General features: G+C 40.9%; 1 protein-coding gene across 5 annotated transcripts in view; it reads left to right on the plus strand.

Annotated features, from left to right (window-relative positions):
* Positions 1–21,551, plus strand: part of RICTOR (RPTOR independent companion of MTOR complex 2) — a 607,299-nt gene that overhangs the window by 201,297 nt on the left and 384,451 nt on the right. For all 5 annotated transcript variants that reach the window (XM_033932568.1, XM_033932543.1, XM_033932533.1 and 2 more), the window contains one exon: positions 6,824–6,911. In XM_033932568.1, the coding sequence (XP_033788459.1) occupies positions 6,824–6,911 (88 nt within the window). The remainder of the gene's footprint in view (positions 1–6,823; positions 6,912–21,551) is intronic.

Below are 21,551 nucleotides of genomic sequence, written 5' to 3' on the forward strand. Positions count from 1 at the left end.
CCGATCCACCCGATGCAGGGGCTCGAGTCACTGTGGGTGCCTCGGGGTGATTCCAGCCATCCACCCCTGCTTCGATCAACGGCCTCCAGCCCCATCCATTATCTGGGGGCCTCAGCGAAGACACACTCGCCTCATCTATCGAGACCCGCGTCCAGACACAGCTCACATCATCGATCGAGGCATTCATCGAGGCACTCGACCAGGCATGCCTCGCCTCATCGAAAACAGACGTTCCTGCAGTATACACCACCAGCTACTTCTCCACCTCCGCTACCAGAGCTCGAGGACTCAATGGGGTCTATCTCACCACCACGATCCCCGTCCTCATTAGATCCAGAGGCCTCAACATCCTCGAGTCCTTCTCGAGGCCCGGCTCTGGCCAACCAGCTATCTTTTTCCTCGTTCCTTCGGCAGATGGCTGCTGATTTGGACATTCAACTGGACACAGGTTCCAAATTTTCAAAAGAGTATCTGGAGACAATGCATCTCCCTCAACCACCTGCTGAATCCCTCAAGCTTCCTCTACACAAGCTCCTGGATCAGACTTTTGTGCGGTGCCTCGAAACACCTTATTCCATCCCCGCTGTGCCGGGCAAATTGGATGCCAGGTACCGCACAGTACACCATAAAGGGTTCGACGGTTCCCAACTCTCCCACCAATCCCTTCTGGTGGAGTCCTCGCTGAAGCGGTCTCACCCCTCCCAGGTCTATGCCACCGTCCCACCTGGTAGGGAGGGCAAGACTATGGACCGGTTCGGCAGGAGAATTTACCAGAACTCCATGATGACCTCCAGAGTTCTGAATTACAACTTCTACTTCATCACCTATTTTGCATTTTTCCTGTCTGTCCTCCAGAAGTTCATGCCCTTTCTGGACCCTGGAGCACAGTTCAAGTACCAAGAGGTTCTGGCTTCACTTTCCCAGCTTCGCTTGCAGATGATGCAGTCCTCCTACGATGCCTTTGAGCTCTCGACTCGGGCTACGGCATGTTCGGTGGCATGCGCCGACTGGCGTGGCTCAGAACCATCGACATGGACCCCAATCTTCACTACAGGCTTGCCAATGTCCCATGCGCTGGTACCGACATCTTCGATGAGTCCATTGAGGCGGCGACCAAGAAGCTCTCGGACCATGAGAAGTCTTTCCAGTCCATCCTCCGTCCGAAGCCCAAGCCTGCTCCTCCTCGTCCATCACGCCCACCCTTGATCTACCAGCGGCGTTACCCACCTAAACAGGCTCCGCCCATCCATTAGCCTGTTAAGAGGCAGCACCCTCAAAAGCAACAATCGAAGCCACAATTGTCTGCTGTCCCTAAGGCCCCTCAGCCCTTTTGACTGTCTCAAGGAGGGCATAACTTCTGTCGTTCTGCAGTTTTCAAGTCTACCGCTGATTGGAGGACGTCTCCATCACTTTTACCATCGATGGACGACGATTACCTCCAACCTCTGGGTCTTCTCCATCGTCAAGGAGGGATACTCTCTTCAATTCCATCAAGTTCCTCCGGAACATCCTCCAAGAGAGTATCCTTCAAACTTGACCCAGACCACCCTTCTTCAGGAAGCTCAGGCCCTATTACAGCTGGGGGCAGTCGAGCCAGTTCCTTTGACCCAACAGAACAAGGGTTTTTACTCCTGGTACTTCCTTGTTCCGAAGAAGACGGGCAATCTGCGCCCCATTTTGGATCTCAGGGCCCTCAACAAGTTTTCTTCCTGGTGTGTTTCCAATCATAAGAAGCCTCAGCGAGCCTCCCTGTCTTCTGTATTGGACTATCTTCTACATCTTTCTCAGTCTGGCCTCAAGTCTACCTCCATATGAGTCCACCTGAGTGCTATCGCAGCTTTCCATCAGCCTCTACAAGGGAAACCTCTCTCTGCTCATCCTGTGGTTTCCAGATTTATGAAAGGACTTTTCCACGTCAATCCTCCTCTCAAACCTCCTCCAGTGGTTTGGGATCTCAACATTGCCCTTTCTCAACTTATGAAACCTCCTTTTGAGCCTCTCAACAGGGCTCCGCTGAAGTTTCTCACTTGGAAAGTGGTTTTTCTGGTTGCCCTCACTTCTGCTCGCAGGGTCAGTGAGCTTCAGGCCTTAGTGGCGGATCCACCTTTCACAGTATTCCATCATGACAAGATGGTCCTTCGCACTCATCCGAAATTCCTGCCTAAAGTGGTCACTGAATTTCATATAAACCAATCCATAGTTCTTCCTGTGTTTTTTCCAAAGCCTCATTCTCATCCTGGAGAATCAGCTTTTCACACTCTGGACTGTAAACGTGCTTTGGCTTTCTACCTGGATCGCACCAAGCCAAACAGAACTGCTCCTCAACTTTTCGTCTCCTTTGATCCGAACAAGTTGGGACGACCTGTATCGAAGCGTACCATCTCCAACTGGATGGCGGCTTGCATCTCTTTCTGCTATGCCCTGGCTGGATTACCCCTTCCCTGTAAAGTCACAGCCCATAGGGTCAGAGCAATGGCGGCCTCTGTAGTCTTCCTCAGATCGACACCGATTGAGGAGATTTGTAAGGCTGCCACTTGGTCCTCGGTTCATACATTCACCTCTCATTATTGTCTGGATACTTTCTCCAGACGGGATGGACAGTTTGGCCAAACAGTATTACAAAATTTATTCTCTTAAGTTGCCAACTCTCCCACCATCCCATTGAGGTTAGCTTGGAGGTCACCCACTAGTGAGAATACCTGCCTGCTTGTCCTGGGATAAAGCAATGTTACTTACCGTAACAGTTGTTATCAAGGGAAAGCAGGCAGCTATTCTCACGTCCCACCCACCTCCCCTGGGTTGGCTTCTCTGCTAGCTACCTGAACTGAGGAGACACGCCTGGACCATCGGGTGGGAAGGCACTGGCGCATGCGCGGTGCGGGCATCTCGAAACTTCTGAAGTTTCTGCAAGCAAGTATGCTTGTGAGAAGTCCGTATCGGGGCTCTGTCGGATGACATCACCCACTAGTGAGAATAGCTGCCTGCTGTCTCTGGATAACAACTGTTACGGTAAGTAACATTGCTTTCTATGTTTAGGCCTGGTGAAGCAGTCTAGTTTAAAGTGGGAGACCAGGTATAGAGGGGCCAAACCGAGAATGGATTTGAAACAGAGGCAGGCGAATTTGAACAATACTCTTGCCTCCAGAGCAACCAGTGGAGTTCTTGGTAGAAGGGGGTTATGTGATCCCATTTCTTTATGCCGAAAATCAGTCACACAGCTGAGTTTTGTATGATTCTGAGTCTTTGAATGGTTTTCTTGAGAGACCCCAGGTAAATGATATTGCAATAGTCGAGTAGGTTTAAAATGGAGGATTGCACCAGTAAGTGGAATGATGTGTCGAAGTACTTTCTGATGGTTCTTAGTTTCCATAGTGTCGCGAAGCCCTTTTTGATTAGTAGCTCTGAGTGCATATTTAAAGTGAGATAGCGGTCCAGTGTCACTCCCAGGATTTTTATGGTATCGACAATGGGGAAGTTCTGACTGTTCAGGGTTATTGTAGTATCTTTGATTTTGTCATTTGGTCTTGCCAGGAAGAATTTGTTTTTTTCAGGGTTGAGTTTCAGTTTGAACTCTGTCATCCATGTTTCGATTTGTTTTAGAATTAGTGCTAGATGATTCTTCGTCTCAGGAGTCAGGCTTGTTAGGGGCAGGACTGTGATGATGTCATCGGTGTAGATATAAAATTTGATTTTTAATTTTTCCAGTAAATTTGCCAGTGGGGCTAAGTAAATGTTGAACAGAGTGGGGGATAGGGAGGAACCCTTTGGCACTCCGCATGGGTTTACCCAGCTGGAGGATTGGATATTATCGCTAAAGACTCGGTACAATCGTTTGGTCAAGAAGGCTTGGAACCATTTTAGTACATTGCCTGAGAGACCAATTGTCTCCAAGCAGTCAATTAGGATGGTGTGATCAACTAAATCAAATGCACTGCTTAGATCAAGTTGAAGGATTAGTGCACTGGAGCCTTGGCTCAGTAGGTTCAAGAGGGAATCCAGTAAAGAGGCAATGACCGTTTCCGTGCTGAACCCAGATCGAAAGCCTGATTGGTTGTCGTGAAGTAGAGATATGCAATTTGCCTGGTACATAGACAAGGAGAAGATTTTTCTGAAATCTAAAACATTTTCTCAACTGATTTTTCAGTTTAGCTCAGTGTGGTTCTATGAAGATTTATCCATTTAAAGTGGTGAGAGATGAGGCTGATTCTTGAAGTCTTGTCTAAGATAAAAATAGCGTTGCTGGACCTTCCCATTCAGTCTGTGCTTTGGAGTAGCAGGGAATCTTTATCAATGCTTTGCATTTAATTTGCCAGTGCTTTTGTTGCTGCATAATTTTTGTTTATTCGGATCTTTTTCTGTTTTTTGAAGGATGTTATTTTGGCTGTAATAGCCTCTCTTACTTCACCTTTTAACCATGCTGGCTGTCTGCTGCTCTTTCCACCTTTGTTAATGCATCTGGTCTGGGCTTCCAAGATAGCATTTTTAAACGACATCCATACCTGATTTAAGCAATCAATCTTTTTAGCTTCTTTATTAGGAAGTCTAATCTGTGATGACTTACTATCTTGCTTGTTCTTGGAGAAAATCAAGTTGGCTGCTGAAAGTGTTCTTCAATTCCCCCTCACCTCTCCTAGGCATTGTCTTCTATTGTACTCTTAAGTCTTAGAGACTTAGAGAGGTCTCATTCAACAGTGAGGAGTAGGAAAGTGCATGCATGTATGGTACTGCTTTTCAGAAGCTTCTGGAGTAATCTAAATTCTCGAAAGTTCTCCACTTGTGCTCCATTGGAGGACATCACTTATGGAAAGCACCTGCTACAGGTAAGTAATGTGTATTTAAAGCAATCCCACTACAAAGACTAGGATCAATTGGGATTTCAGACCAGGTCCTAATTGGTTTCATTCCTATTTCACTGACCGCTCGTCAAAAGTTGTCATGGACATTTCATCCGATACCTTTTTCAGTGATTATGGGATCCCTCAGGGATCCATACTCTCACCACTTCTATTTAATATATTCATGGCATCACTGCTTACTCTTGGACAATCAATCGGCTTCACAATATATGCATATGCAGACGATATACAACTCATCCACCCAATAGACCCAGACAATCCTACTGACATTCAAAATATCAACCAAAAGGTAGAACAGATAAGTAAATGGTTAAATAATAATATTTTGGCACTTAACATTTATAAGACAAAAAACATACTCTTCCCTTATCAGGAAGGCCATTCTTTAACCACCCCAGTCACTCTCTAATCCACACCACTGCAAATAGTGTCGTCCATAAAAATATTAGACATAATTTTTGATAGCACTAACCTACCATCAACAAATCAGCGCCACAGTCCAACAGTGTTTTCATAGACTGTGTATGATCCATTCGCTAACAAGCCTTTTAGAACCCTCGTCTCTCAGTATACTAATACACTCCCTGATTATCGCAAAACTGGACTATTGTAATTCACTATACAAAGAGATCACACAGAAAGAATTAAGGAGACTTCAGATTATACAAAACACAGCAATTAAACTCATAATGAAAGCAAAAAGATTTGATCATGTGACACCATTATTGTTCAAAGCACACTGGCTCCCAATTTCCTACAGAATCCCCTATAAAATATTACTGTTCACTTTTAAGTCTTTAACAACTAACACCCCAGAATTCATTAATAGACTTTTGACCTCCCTACACTCCCCTAAGATGACTTTGGTTGCAATCCCAACATCTATTAGCGATTCCCTCATTATGCCTTATAAATTACGATACTATCCTATCTTCTAGATTCTCTGTAACTGCCCCTTCAGTCTGGAATTCTATCCCAATCCACATAAGAGAGGGAACCCTTACTAGAATGCTTCAAGTCAAAACTGAAGACCTTTCTATTCAAAGATGCCTTTGAAATATGATACTTTATCTCTAACGGACTGTCTCAGGCAGGATTCCCACTCCCTACTGTACTACCCCTAACTGTCTTCCTGTACGTCAAGTTAGTCTCTTGTTTGTCCAACTAAATACAATAGTATGTATGACCCTATTCTTTTATGAAGTCTGTTCACCACTTAGAATTATGATAATCGGTATAACAAATTTTAAATAAATTTGGAAACTTGGTTGATTTGGTATTAATTGACATGCAGTGCTCTTCTACTCCAGAAGCTTCTGAGAAGCAGTACCACACATGCATACACTTTCCTACTCCTCGCTACTAATATTGTTTTTGATATGGACTCAGCATATTTTTGCTTGCACTGTATATAACTTAAAAGTTTTTTAAAAAATTATGTACACTTCCCCCTCCCCATTCGCGGTTTCGGTAATCGTGATTTCACATATTCGCTATTTTTTGGGGAGGGGGGAAAAAAAAAAAACATCGTTAAGTCTTCCCCCCGGCATCCTGGCCTTACATGGTGGTCTAGCGGGCTTTTGGGGCAGGAGCAATCTTCCTATGCTCCTGCCCCGTGCAGATCGCCATTAGGAAATAGCTGTAGGGAGTTCCCGTCGTAGACTCAAGAGACTATGGGAACTCACAGCAGCCATTTCCTAATGGTGATCTGCACGGGGCAGGAGCGTAGGAAGATCGCTCCATCCCCGAAAGCCCGCTAGACCACCAGGTAAGGTCGGGAAGGCGGGAGGGAGGCAGGGGTGGGTCAGAGCCGGATATTCGCGGTCCGGCTCTGCCCCTATCCCCCGCGAATCCGGAGGGAGAAGTGTAGTTTAAAAGATATGCCTATTTACATACTGAGATTTATGTAGAATATGTACATTTGGCCTTATATTGATGTTTTTGGGTTTTTTTCCATTTATTGTTAGCGAGGTCTACTTGAAGTTCTTTACGATGTATTTCGTTTGCCTGTCCCCATTGTGACTGAGAATTTCATAGAAGCATTACTCAGCGTAGGTAAGCATTCATACATGAGTACTCAAATCATTTTTTTTTTTTTTTTTAAATTGTTGGCTTCCCTTTCAGAAAAGCTTGTTTTACTATCTAGGGGATATAATTCTAGACAGATAAATCTTGTTTATGGTTTATATTACCTTTCATGTATCATGAGGAACTTTTTTCAGTTTCTGTAACTTTATGAAAGTTGTGTACTACTTTATAATGCTAGAATCAAATATTTTAGTTCCTTTTTCACAACAATAATGGGGTAATGCTGTAAAGTAGGCATTAGCATTTACACATGAGTTACGCATGTCAGTGTTTAGAATAGTAGTGTGTGTATATGTGCACATATACACATTTACATACCAGATATGCACCTAAGCAGTAATCTGTAGCTATGCACATATCTCCAGTAGTGTGTAGTTGACAACGTATACACATGGATGGGTAATGTAATTGCATGTATATCATACAGAATACTATAAATTATTGCATATCTTTGAAACAGGCACATATTTATCATGCCAACTTTGACTGGCCTGAGTGCTTTTACCTAAGTATATACAGGTCTATTTATCCAGTTAAGCTAGTATTCTGTTTTATCCCAGAATAAGCAGACAGGTATTCTCACTAGTGGGTGACGTCATCCAACGGAGCCCCGATGCGGACATCTCACAAGCATACTTGCTTGTAGAAACTTTTAGAAGTTTCGAGTTGCCCACACCGCGGATGCGCAAGTGCCTTCCCGCCCGATGCACCGGGCGTGTCTCCTCAGTTCTTTCTCTTCCGCGGAGCTGAGAAGTCTGTCTTCAACTCTCTGCGCGAAGTTCCTTCACTTGTGCCTTCTGTGCCCGTGGTTTTGAGTTTTTTGGGCTCATTATTGTTGGCTCACATTGCGTTTTCTTGTTTAAAAAAAAAATAAAAAATTTATTTCGATTGTTCAACCGGGCAGGCCGTGTGGGCGCGGCCCTGTGGCTTCGATCTTGCGGCGGAGTTTTTTCGGCCTATGTCCTGGCCTGTTACCGGTTTTAAAAAGTGTCAAGTGCCAGCGCGCGATTTCGTTGACGGACCCTCATCGATGCTGTCTTCAGTATCTGGGGCCTCAACATTTTCCGAAATCGTGCCGGCCTTGCTCCACACTTAGAGCACGTGCTTTTAAGCGTCGCTGTGTTTTGTGGGAGTCGCTGTTTAGCATGGAGGCATCCCCGGAGCTGCCCTCATCGCAGAGCGCCATGCCTTCGACTTCCGCTTCAACATCTTCGGCCTCGAGTCTGCTCAAGCCTGCCTCGTTCGTGCTGGCTTCGACTCCGATGCCTGCTGCGGTGCCTTCCGCTGTCTCCTCAGGTCAGGTAGCGCAGCCTCCCATTCCTCCAGTGGTGCTCAAGGAGCCCAAGGCTTCTAAGCCCAAGCCCACTGGCGGCTGAGTTAGCGATGTCCGTGCTGGAGGTCCCATTGCTGATGCGGATCCCTCTTTGACGGCTTCGTTCCATGCCATGATGGAGAAGCGATTTGTCAGAGGTTTAAGGGCAGGCTATATGCACCCTGAGTAAGAGCCCTTGGGATATCAGGGTACAGGATGAGTGAAAAAAAATATTTCCACCTATTGGTTTTTAAAGTATTTCCTTGTAACTTCACGTGTCCCTTAGTCTTTGTAATTTTTGAGAGTGAAAAATTGATCCACTTGTACTTATTCTACTCCACTCAGGATTTTGTAGATTGCAATCATATCTCCCCTCAGCTGTCTCTTTTCTAAGCTGAAGAGCCCTAACCTTAGTCTTTCCTCAGTCAAAAGGAGTTCACTTCAGGACTTCTAGGGGATTGTAAACGGTACACGGGGAGGCGGTAAAGAGTTAAAGGAAGGCACTGTCAGCCGGGACAGGAGACGGAAGAGATCCCTCCTGTCCTGGACCACCGCCGGACCATTGGGTCATACGGCAGGCCTGATGGAGGCCTGCAAGGCATCAGGAGGGAGGGAGAGGGTACAAGGCACAGGGAGGGAGGGGGGGACAGGATGCAGAACTTGGGAGGGCAGAGAGGAAAGAGGGCTGGGTGCAGAGCCTAGCAGGGCCGGAAGGGAGAGGAGACGGTGCAGAGCCAGGGAGGGGGGCTGGGTGCAGAGCCGGGCAGGGTACTTGGATATTAACACACACACTCCTACCCCCTCGTTTTTTTTTCGAGTCAACCTTTTTTCCTCCTTTTAGGGGGAAAAGGTTACCTCGGTTTATATTCAGGTCATCTTATATTCGAGTATATACTTTTTATTTATTTTAAAAATTTCTACATTGCCTAAGACCTAAGCGGTTTATAAAGTAAACATACATAATCATATATACACACATAATCAGTAAAATATTATCTACTCCTCCAAGGCTGTCTAACTTATTAAAACTAGCACATGGCTAATAAGATTTCAATAAAACAGATTGTCAAAATCTGAAACATCACTACCTAGTAAAAGGCTTTCATAAACCAATATGTTTTTAGTTGCTTCTTAAAAGGCATCTTGTCTTTACATAGCCTCAAATATCATGGTAAAGCATTCCATTTCAGAGGACCCACCACTGAAATGGCTGTTGCTTGCGTCTTTTTGTAATGAGTTTCACCAAGCACCTCCATTGATTGCCTAATGGCAGATTCTGACCTCAACGTTTTAGAAGGTATGTAGTGTTTCAATACCTGCTTTAAATACCACTGTGTTACCTCATAGATTGCTTGGTGAACAACCATCAAAATTTTGTAATCAGTTCTACATTGAATTGGCAACCAGTGGAGACTTTTCAGTACCGGCATTATATGCTCATTCCATTCCATATGTTTGCTGTTTTTATCTTCTATTTTATTTCTTTCAAACCAAAATATAATTAAATAGGTTTTGGTGTGAGAAGCCTTTCAGCAGTCTTAAAGCTTTTATCTCTGCTGACAGCGTTAATAGTTTTTCAGCCTTCTTTTTACTTCAACATGGTATCGTCTTCTCTTGCTGTTCTGAGTCCAGGGCTAACAAAAAACCCTAAAACAACCCAACAAAAAAAGAAACAACAAACAGAACGTTTTTTCTTATTTCTAAATGTTAGGCCTGGAGTCGAATTTCCAGTAATTTGGACTTTTCTGTGGTACCGATTTCTGTTAGTACCAGTGGACATCGAATAACATCCTTGGCATATTTAGCATTGAATCTTTTGATGCATGGCTCTCATTGATGCCATTGATCTTTGATACAGGCTGTCATTTCTGAAGCGCATCATCGCCTGTTGAGGCAACCACGCTTTGACACCTGTTGCACCTTTGGTACCAGCTTGCAGCTTGTGGTACTGGTGCCTCCTCATACATCGAGATCTTCCCCAGTGCCTTAGACATTTTCAACATCGACTGCTTTCTTGGTATGCAAATCTCTCTCTCATGCATATTCATTGTGGATATCCTGAAAACCTGGCCTGCTAATAGATCTCGAGGACCGGATGTGGGCAGCCCTGTTCTAGACTCCCGCCCAGTTCTTCCTGAACCTGACTTATTATCTCAGTTTGTTTTATGCATTTCCAAGTTGTACTGTGGATAACAGTCAGCCCTTGGAGGCTGGGGTGTATACTGTATCTATATTCCTCTTTTAGGCTAGAGTTGTTTTTGTGCTCCCTTGTGGTTTTGATGGCTGTTTGCGGCTGATATTTTCATGTACTTTTTTCAGCAGAACAGGACAAGCAGACAGCATATTTTCAACAGTGGGTGACGTCACCGACGGAGCCCCGCAGCGGACAGTCTCGAAAGCAGACTTGCTTGAAGATCTTTGTAAGAGCTTCCGAGTGCCTTCCCGCCCGCGTCTCCTGTGAGGAACCTCAGATCAACATTTTCTGCGGAGCCGAGAAGTCCTCTTCTTTTCAGCTCTGCAGCCTTTGTTGCCTTCTCTTCACTGCGGCTTTTTAATATTTTATTATTAAGTCGCTGTGCTTGCATTTTTATTAACGGATTCTTTTGAAAAAAAACAAAAAACTTTTATTTCTGGTTTTTGTTTTCTTCAGGTCAGCGGCCTTTCGGCCTAGGCCTGGCCGTTCACCTCGTTCGATACATCGGACTTTGTTTTTTCTATGTCCCGGCCTCTTACCAGGTTCAAAAAGTGTAGCCAGTGTAACAAGACCATTTCAATCACCGATCGTCATAGTCGGTGTATTGCTTGTTTGGGTCCTGAACATTGCCCCGACGCTTGCGCTGTGCTACACTTCAACCTCGAGTCCTTCGTCGACGCCTTGCCAAGGTTCTCCAACTTTTTGGCACTATGGACCAACCGCCTGAGAAGGTCTCGACCTCAGCTTCGGGGACGGCCTTGACATCTAAGTCCTCGGTGCCAGCTTCTGCCTCCACCAAGGCCTCGACCTCGACATCTTCGGTCTCGAAGGCCTCGACGGCAGCTCCTCTGAAGTCTTCCTCGACGGCTAAGTCTCCTGTCTCTCCTTCAGGTACTTCTAAGAAGCCTCCAGAGTCTCAGGCATCCCAGGCCATATCTACGGTCCTGCCAGCCTCTTCTAGACCTCCAGCTAAGCGTGCCTCCAAGCATCGGGAATACTCATCATCGAGGTCGCCCTCCTTGGAGTGCACTGCTGCACCTTCGAGACCTGATCCCTTCGTCTTGGTGCCTATGCTCGAGGACATGTTAAAAGCCATCCTGACCACTCAGATTTCCTCTGTCATGGCTCAACTCCTTCCGTCCTCGCCCCCTGGTTCCTGCGAGCCAGCCTGAGCAGCAGTCTGAGACTCCTGTAGCAGCACCTCGAGGCAAGCCTTGGAAGTCTCGCCGGTTCTCATCCAGTGACTCGTCAACTCCTCCTCGGACACAGTCTCCTCCACCTCGACCGAGGCATTCGAGGCATCTCGCTTCCAAGCTTCCTCAGGAGACATCTCTACAGCAGAAACCCTCTCCTCCTCTGGATACTGAGTCTTCTATGCCTCGTTTATCAAAGGCTACTGAGACTTCTTCCAAATCTAACCATAAGTCTCGCAAAGCTACTACACCGGCTGCTTCTCCTCGCAGTCCATCGAGGTCGAAGACTCCTTCATCGAGACCGCCTCCAAGGGAGCCTTCCCCTCCTGCCTCGACCCAATCTGTTCCTCGAACCCCAGGTACTTCACCATCAAGGTTTTTGAAGCGCAAACACTCACTGACTCCTCCTCACGCAGGTAGTGCAGCTTCCTCAGTCACTTTGTGCCTGGACTCTGAGCCTCCGTCTCAGTATTCCAAAGAGGCTTTTCCTTCCTATTCAGTAGTCCCTCGGTCTCGCATTCCTTCTCCTGAAGGTGCCTCAATCGCGAAGTCTGCCTCTTTTGCCAGGTTCGTCTTCGACATGGGATAAGCTCTTCAACTGGATCTCCACTCTGATTCCAAGTATACACCTGAATACTTGGCCGACATGGAGTTGCCTCATCCACCCAAGGAGACATTGAGACTTCCTATGACTCCAGTATTGAAGCAAACTTTCTTAAGGAATATGGAAACTCCTTATTCCATTACAGCCATTCCATCCAAGCTGGAATCCAGGTATCGCACAGTACCTTGCAAAGGCTTCGAGAAATCTCAATTGTCCCACCAGTCTTTGGTTGTGGAATCTTCTTTAAAGAAAGCTCATCCATCTAAGCTTTACGCTGTGGTCCCTCCAGGCAGGGAGGGCCGTACCATAGACAAGTTCGAACGCAGATTGTACCAGAATTCCATGATGGCTAACAGAATTCTCAATTATAACTACATTTTCACGGCTTATTTTAATCATTTCCTCAAATTGTTGCCTAAACTCTGCCCGGTTTTTGAAGAACAAAGTCTTTCTGAATTCAAACAAATCATCAGAACTCTGTCTCAACTTCGACTCTTCATGCTACAAGCCACATAACGATGCTTTTGAGCTCTCTTCTAGAGTTTCTGCCTTTGCAGTAGCCATGCGCCGTCTCGCCTGGCTCCGCATTATTGATATGGATCCTAATTTGCAGGACCGTCTAGCGAACTTGCCCTGCCAGGGGAATGAGCTCTTTGATGATTCTATTGAAGCTGCTACAAAATGCCTCTCTGAACATGAGCGCTCTTTTGCTTCCTTGCTTCTACCGAAGCCTAAGACTCCTCCTGCTCAGCCATACAAGCAACCACCACATCATTATCCTCAAAAAACGACACCAGCTTTCTCCAGGCCTCCACAGCAACAACGGCAGCAGAAGGCTCAAACTCCTGCTGTGACTAAACTTGCTCAGTCTTTTTGACATTCCCAGTCTGAGCATACCAACCTCCCTGCATCAAAATTCTCTTCTGCCCATAGGAGGTCGTCTTCATCACTTTCTACCATCGGTGGGAGATGATCACCTGGGTATCCCTGGGAGGGATACTCACTACACTTTCTTCAGGTACCTCCAGATCGCCCTCCAAGAGAGTGTCCTTCAAATTTGTCGCAACTTCCCCTTCTTCAGGAAGCTCAGGCTCTTCTTCGCCTTCGAGCTGTCGAGGAAGTTCCCTTAAATCAACAGGACATGGGCTTTTATTTCCGTTATTTCCTCATTCCAAAGAAGATGGGGGATTTGCGATCCATTCTGGACCTCAGAGCCCTCAGCAAATTTCTAGTCAAAGAGAAGTTTCGGATGGTTTCTTTACCAACTCTGTATTTCCTGATGAATCAGGGAGATTGGCTATGCTCTCTAGATCTCAAAGAGGCTTACACTCATATCCCGATTCATCCAGCCTCTCGCAAGTATTTAAGATTTCGGGTGGGGAATCTTCATCTACAATACAGAGTTCTTTTTTTTTTTTAATATCTTTATTCATTTTTAACTCAAATAACAAGTGCACAAAAATGTATCATAAATAATTCAAATATAGCACTGTAATATCTAACACGTAAAATCTAATAGTATAAAAATCCCCACCCACCCACTGTTCATCAAATTCTCAACCAGAAAACATTATACTATATTATGCAATATATTATAAACATAGCTTTTTAACTTCCACCCCAAATCCCCCTCCCCCTTGAGTGTGCTAGATAAATCTAAAAAAGAAAAGGAAAAGAAAAGAGTTGATGCCTATTCATCACAATACTTTTCCAGTGGCCCCCAAATCTTTGCAAAGTTATTATAATTCCCTTTTTGTAACGCTATTGCTCTTTCCATCTTAAAAATATGGCATAACAAATTCCACCAGAATGTGTAATTAAGATTTTTGTAATTTTTCCAATTATTGGTAATATGTAGAATGGCAACCCATGTCATAATTAATAAAAGTTTGTTGTTATGTGACGATATTTGACTCTTTTTTCCTCATAGCCATTCCAAATAAAACAGTATCATAGGAAAGCGCAACATGGTTTTCCAATAAAGAATTTACTTGAGTCCAGATTGAATTCCAAAATAACTTGATATAGGGACAATAATAAAGTAGATGATCTAGTGTCCCTGGTTACAGATTACAGTGCCAGCATTTATTGGACTTAGAGCTATCTAATTTTTGTAAACGAACAGGGGTCCAAAACGCTCTATGCAACAAAAAGAACCAAGTTTGCCTCATAGATGCCGACACTGTACATCTTATCCTCCAAGGCCAAATTCGTGGCCATTGAGATGCAGAAATCTGATGCTTAATCTCAATTCTCCAAATGTCTCTAAGACCACATTTTGGTTTTTTATTCAAGTATCCAGATAATAATTTATAACACAATGCGGCTTGATGTCCTAGGAAGTCTGCTTGGAAGCATAGGAACTCCAGACTATATTGATTAAGACTTTTCTATTCAGGGAACCCCACCTGAATAGCCTGCTTCAATTGCAACCACTTAAAAATCTTTGTGACTTATTAAGACCAAATCTATGTTGCAATTGTGAAAATTCAAGCAGTTTACCATCTGAAATAACATCATTCAGAGTTCGAATGCCTGCAATAATCCAGTTCTTCCAAATGACTTGACATCCGCCTATTTTAATCTTGGAGTTTATCCATAAGGATTGATTAGTTGATTTATTAATTGGAATAGGTGTTAAATTGCTAATATATCTCAATGATTTCCATGTATCTGTTAAAATTTTGTTCTCCTTATATCTCCTAGGCATATTAATACTTGGTACATGAACTAAATTCAAAGGAAACAAGAGGCGCCATTCTAAATACAACCAATCTGGTGCATTATCTATGAGTTCTGGGAGGATCCAGTACATACCCTAACGTAAAATATAGGCTTGATGGTACCTATAAAAATTTGGAAAATTTACCCCGCCCTCCTCAATTGGCTTTTGCAAGGATACTAAAACAATTCTAGGCATTTTTACCAAGCCAAAGAAATTTCGTAAGAATACCATTAAGCTTTTTATAAAAGGACCCTTGAAAAAAAATTGATATCATACTCATTTGATAACAAACCATAGGCAAAATCATCATTTTAATAGTTTGAACTCTCACCCACCAAGAAAGATGTAAAGGATTCCATTGCTCACATAACTCTGTAACTCTTTTCAATAAAAATTTTTCATTTTCTTTCACTGTGTCATCAATAGTATTTTTAATTTGAATATCTAAATATTTAAATCCGTCCTCTTTCCATTTGAATGGAAAAGAATAAAATAATCCTTTCAAACAATAGACATTTAAAGGTAAAATTTCTGATTTACTCCAATTAATTTTATAACCTGAAAATTTACCAAATGTATCAATCAATTCCAACAAACAAGGAATGGTAGTCTCTGGATTTCTCAAATAAAGCAGAATATCATCTGCATATGCTGAAATCTTATATTCCATATCAGAATAAGGAATACCTAATATCCCCTTTGCTTGTTGAATAGCTAACAATAAGGGTACTAATACAATATCAAATAGCAACAGAGATAAAGGACAACCTTGTCTAACTCCCCTCCGCAACTGAAAACGCTCAGATAACATATTATTAATGTTTAATCTTGCCAACATATTGGGAATATTGATAAAGAGGGGGTATTTATTTTATCTTATAAGAATATTTGATTGTAAGTACAAGTGATTTGTGAAAATTGTTTTATTATTTATAATTCAATTGATGTAAGAATAAAAAATGAATAAAGATTTATTAAAAAAAAAATGTTTAATCTTGCAACAGGGAAGCTATACAATGTTTTAATCATTTGTATAAATCCAGAACCTATACCAAACCAATCTAGAGCTTGATACATAAAACTCCATTCTACCCTATCAAAAGCTTTCTCTGCATCTAAAGAAACAGCAAAAGCCGGATCAGCCAAATTTTTGGATAAATTTAACATATGAACGCTAATCTAGAGTTACTAGAGGAATGTCTTTTAGCTACAAAACCAGTTTGGTGCATATCAATAATATAAGGGAGAGCCTTTGATAATCGTAAAGCCAAAATCTTAGCCAAAAGTTTATCATCCACATTTATTTGAGAAATAGGCCTGTAGTTCGAAACCAAAGTGGGATCTCTATTTGGCTTAGGCAAAACAATTACTAATGATTCAGCCATAGTACCCTTAATACAGTGGTCTCAAACTCAAACCCTTTGCAAGGCCACATTTTGGATTTGTCTGTACTTGGAGGGCCGCAGAAAAAAATAGTTAATGTCTTATTAAAGAAATGACAATTTTGCATGAGGTAAAACTCTTTATAGTTTATAAATCTTTCCTTTTGGCTAAGTCTTAATAATAATATTGTAATTTATAGCTAAAGAGACGTATGATCAAGAAACTGTTTTATTTTACTTTTGTGATTATGATAAACAAACCGAGGGCCTCAAAATAGTAACTGGCGGGCCGCATGTGGCCCCCGGGCCGTGAGTTTGAGACCACTGCCTTAATATAACCATTAATAAGTTGTGACTGATATAAATTTAATAAATGAGGTGAAAGGACATTTTGGAATGATTTATAAAATTCTACCGTAAAACCATCTCCACCTGGAGCGGATCCAACTCTAAGAGATTTCAACACTGTTTCTAACTCTTTTAGAGATATAGGCTCATCTAAACTTCGTTTTATATGCTAAGGAACCTTTGGTCCAATAATTAAATCAAAAAAATTTAATCCATCCTTTTCCCTCTCTATATAAGGCTCAGAAGAATACAGGCCTTTATAAAAATTTAGAAACTGTGTTAATATTTGTCCAATTTGATTATTTATAATTCCTTTATCATTCTTTATTGCATTAATATTATTTCTTCTTTTCTTTGCTTTGAGGTAATTTGCCAATAATCTTCCTGCCTTAATAGAATTTCCACAATACACTGTTTGTTTGGAAAACAAATCTTTCCTTATCATTTTTGAAGCTAATTCATTATATTTACCTTTTGCTTTTAAAAGAGCTTGCAATGTATCTTGTTCCCATTTATCAATTTAGATTCTAATAATTTCTTTTTCTAAGTCTAAAAATTGAATTTTAAGTTGTTTTCTAATATAAGCCGAATATGAGATAATAAAACCTCTCATAGTAGCCTTAAAGGCATCCCATAAATTTTCCATGGATATATCCTCTGAGAAATTGAATTGAAAAAAATTCACTAATTTGTATTTTAAAATCCATCAAGAATTTGTCATCCATAAGCAATACATTATCAAATCTCCATAGAGGTCTACTATTCTCTGGTTGATCTAATTGTAATTCAATCCATATTCCTGCATGATCTGATATAATAATTGGATCAATAGAAGCTTTAATCACATGTTGAACTTTATGAGTTGGAACAAAAATATAATCAATTCTTGAAAAAGACTTATGAACCTGTGAACAAAATGAAAATTCCTGATCATTAAAATGAAGAATACGCCAGATATCTTTAAATCACATGACTGAACCAAATTATCTAACCCTAAAGATTTTATATTTTTACTTGGTTTTTTATCCATTAAAGGATCCATTACAGCATTGAAATCTCCAGCCACTACTAAATTAGAAGTAGTCAGTGGGAGTAACAACCTCTGTAAAGTTTTAAAGAAGTCTTGTTGATTCGAATTAGGGGCATATATATTAAACAACGTTAGGGTATGATTTCCCAAGCTCATATCTATGTGTAACCATCTACCATGTGGATCTGAGTTTACTAACTTAAAATTGACCTTATATTTTTTATTGATGAGAATTGCTACCCCTGCTTTTTTACCTATAGCCGGAGCAAAAAAACATTTCTTCACCCACCCACCTTCCAATTTCTGTGATTCAATCAAATTTAGGTGAGTCTCCTGTATATAATAAACATCCGCATTCTGTTTTTTTAAAAATGACAATACTTTTTTCCTTTTGATCATATGATTAAGGCCATTGATATTAATAGAAAAAAACCTTAAAAGACATCATGATGAATAAACATATAATGAGTAAACAAAATCAAGCAAATAAAAGAAATTTTGAATCATGAACAAAGACATCATCCTCCCTATTTCCAATTCTAAAATCTGAAAAATTCCCATTTTAGCACACTCAGTAATCCCTTATTCCCCCTCCCTCTCTGTAAACCAAAAGATTTAATAATCCTTATCACAACCATACCCAAACAACACAGAAATTCCACCCTCTTCCCTCCCAGTATAATGACTGCCTAAGAACACACATTGGAATAGTAACCTCAAAGCCCCCCCACCCTAGGCAAACTATATTTTACTTACATCTATCTGTTCATTAAAGAATAGATCAAAATGCACTCATCTTTATCAATAAAATAAATAACCTAAACCAATGTTTCATTTCATAAACTCAATTTTACATTCCTAATAAAATTCATAATTAATTGATATACCTGTAAAAAAATTAATAATTAATATCATATCAATACATACTTATTTCATTTCAAAATAATATTTTATATTCCCCATTCTTATCCATATGCATACATTAAAATTATCCATATGCATACATTAAAATTTATTTCCAATATTCCTAATAAATTAAATATACTTTATTACAATATTCTTGATTATATATAATAGAAATGATATATTCACATGACTTTAAAATAATATAAATATATATAAATATAAATATTTACGTAAAGATATTAAATATACCTACAACATTAAATTACCTCCAATAAAACTACTTTCACCCTTAAAATAAAACATCCACACCTTAAATTTAGTACAACCAACATCCATACACCATACATTCCAAACATTTCATCTAAAAATGTACAATTAGATAAAATATATTAATCATTATATAAAATAAACAATCCCCGATGATAATAAATATGCTATATACTATTGTAATTCATAACCAATAATAAAATATTATAAGGTATAATAACTAAAACTCTTCAATTCTATATTATATTTATCAAATCTCTATCTATCACAACAAAATGGAAGCTAGGATTCCTTCTTAACGATCTGAAGTGTCCCAACCTCTTGATCATACCCTGTGCATTCGTATTTAACTCAGACATAGTATTGTTTTTAAACAGAATCCTGTGCTATACATTCACAGTACTATGAAATCTGGATGATCCTGCTTTATTTCCCAGCATTGTAATCCAGACGTTTTCTCACGGTTCCTTTAGCTTCTTCCAAGTCCTGAGACATCAGCACAGGCCCGATCTACTTGAAGACTTTGTTGGAAGCATCCAGAAAGTCCATTCCCTCTTTCACAATGTTGTTCTCTGTAAGCTGAGCTTCAAGTTTCTGTCGGGCTGTCATACACTTACTGAGATCTTTCTGTACTTCTCCACCCCCCTGCAATTTCTTCTGAATCTGCTCAGCCATGCTGCTGAAGCAGGAGCACTTCCACCCAATGCAGCTTCACTTCCTTTTCCTTAAAGACATTTTCCTCCTTTCTTACACAGAAAGGCTTAACCAGGTAACAGCAACAGGACACAGTTCATACTATATTTCTTCTTTTAGTCCTCTTTAACTGAGAGTAAGGCCAAGCATAGGCATCATTGCTACTCCGGATACTACCAGCAGAAAAGCATTCACTGTTCTTGCGCCTATGCAGTACTGTGATCAGTCTTATCCTGTTCACATCTTCCTACTACTCCACTACTGTCTACTTTCACTTTACCAGGATAAACTAGTCTGTCTCTGGAAAAGCTCCTTTCCCAGTATCATCCGAAAGGGGATTTAATTATTTTCTTAGGTTTGCCCTCCTCTCGTCCTGCCTGCTCTGCATCGTTTTTCTTGGCAAATCTTTTGTTACAACCAAGGGTCCTGCTCTGCTCTGCCAGTGAACAATCAGATTTTCTTTTGCAATAAACTTCCACCTCTTGTTTCCTTTGAATTTAGTTCATGTTCCAAGTATTAACATGCCTAGGAGATATAGGGAGAACAAAATTTTAATGGATACTTGGAAAACGTTGAGATATATTAGTAATTTAACACCTATTCCAATTAATAAATCAACTAATCAATCCTTATGGATAAACTCCAAGATTAAAATCGGCGGATACCAAGTCTTCTGGAAGTACTGGATAATAGCAGGCATTCAAACTCTGAATGATTTTATTTCAGATGGTAAACTGCTTGAATTTTCACAACTGCAACATAGATTTGGTCTTAATAAAACACAAAGTTTTAAATGGTTGCAGTTGAAGCAGGCTATTCAGGTCGGGGTTCCCTGAATGGAAGACTCTTAACAATCAATATAGTATGGAGTTCCTATGCTTCCAAGCAGACTTCCTAGGACATCAAGCCGCATTGTGGTATAAATTATTATCTGGATACTTGAATAAATAACCAAAATGTGGTCTTAGAGACATTTGGAGAATTGAGATTAAGCATCAGATTTCTGCATCTCAATGGCCACAAATTTGTTCTTGGAGGATGAGATCTACAGTGTCAGCATCTATGAGGAAAACTTGGTTCTTTTTGTTACATAGAGCGTTTACAAAAATTAGATAGTTCTAAGTCCAATAAATGCTGGCACTGTAATCTGGAACCAGGGACATTAGATCATCTACTTTATTACTGTCCTTATATTAAGATATTTTGGAATTCAATCTGGTCTCAAGTAAACTCTTTATTGGAAAATCATGTTGTGCTTTCCTATGATACTGTTTTATTCGGTATGGCTATGAGAAAGAAGAGTCAAATTTCATCAGAACAACAAACTTTTATTAGTCATAACAGGGGTTGCCATTTAACATATTACCAATAATTGGAAAAATTACAAGAATCTCAATCACACATTCTGGTGGAATTCATTATGCCATATTTTTAAGATGGAAAGAGCAATAGCAGTACAAAAAGGGACATATAATAACTTTGTAAAGATATGGGGGCCATTGGCAAAATATTGTGATGAATAGGCATCAATTCTTTTCTTTTCCTTTTCTTTTCTTTCTTAGCTGTATTCTAGCACACTCAATGGGGGAGGGTGGAGTTGGGGAATAATTTTATAAGATATGTTATAATATTTTCTATAACATGTGTATGTGTCTATTCGGTTGAAAATGTGATGAAGGGTGGGTGGTTGGCTGGAGGTTATTACAATTCTAGATTTTATGTGTTAGATGTTATAGTGCTATATTGGAATTATTTGTATAATGTATTTTTGTGCACTTGTTGTTCAAGTTGAAAATGATTAAAGATTTTTTATAAAAAAAAACCCCCCACAAAAACTTCCACCTATTCCATATCTGCTCTTATGACTAGTCACACTGGTAAGCGACAAGAAAAATCCAGAGATATTTATTTAGCTGCAGATCTCCAACCTAGTATTTTATGTATAAATATGAT

This window comes from Geotrypetes seraphini, chromosome 1 (genome assembly GCF_902459505.1).
Source record: "Geotrypetes seraphini chromosome 1, aGeoSer1.1, whole genome shotgun sequence".
Taxonomy (NCBI): domain Eukaryota; kingdom Metazoa; phylum Chordata; class Amphibia; order Gymnophiona; family Dermophiidae; genus Geotrypetes; species Geotrypetes seraphini.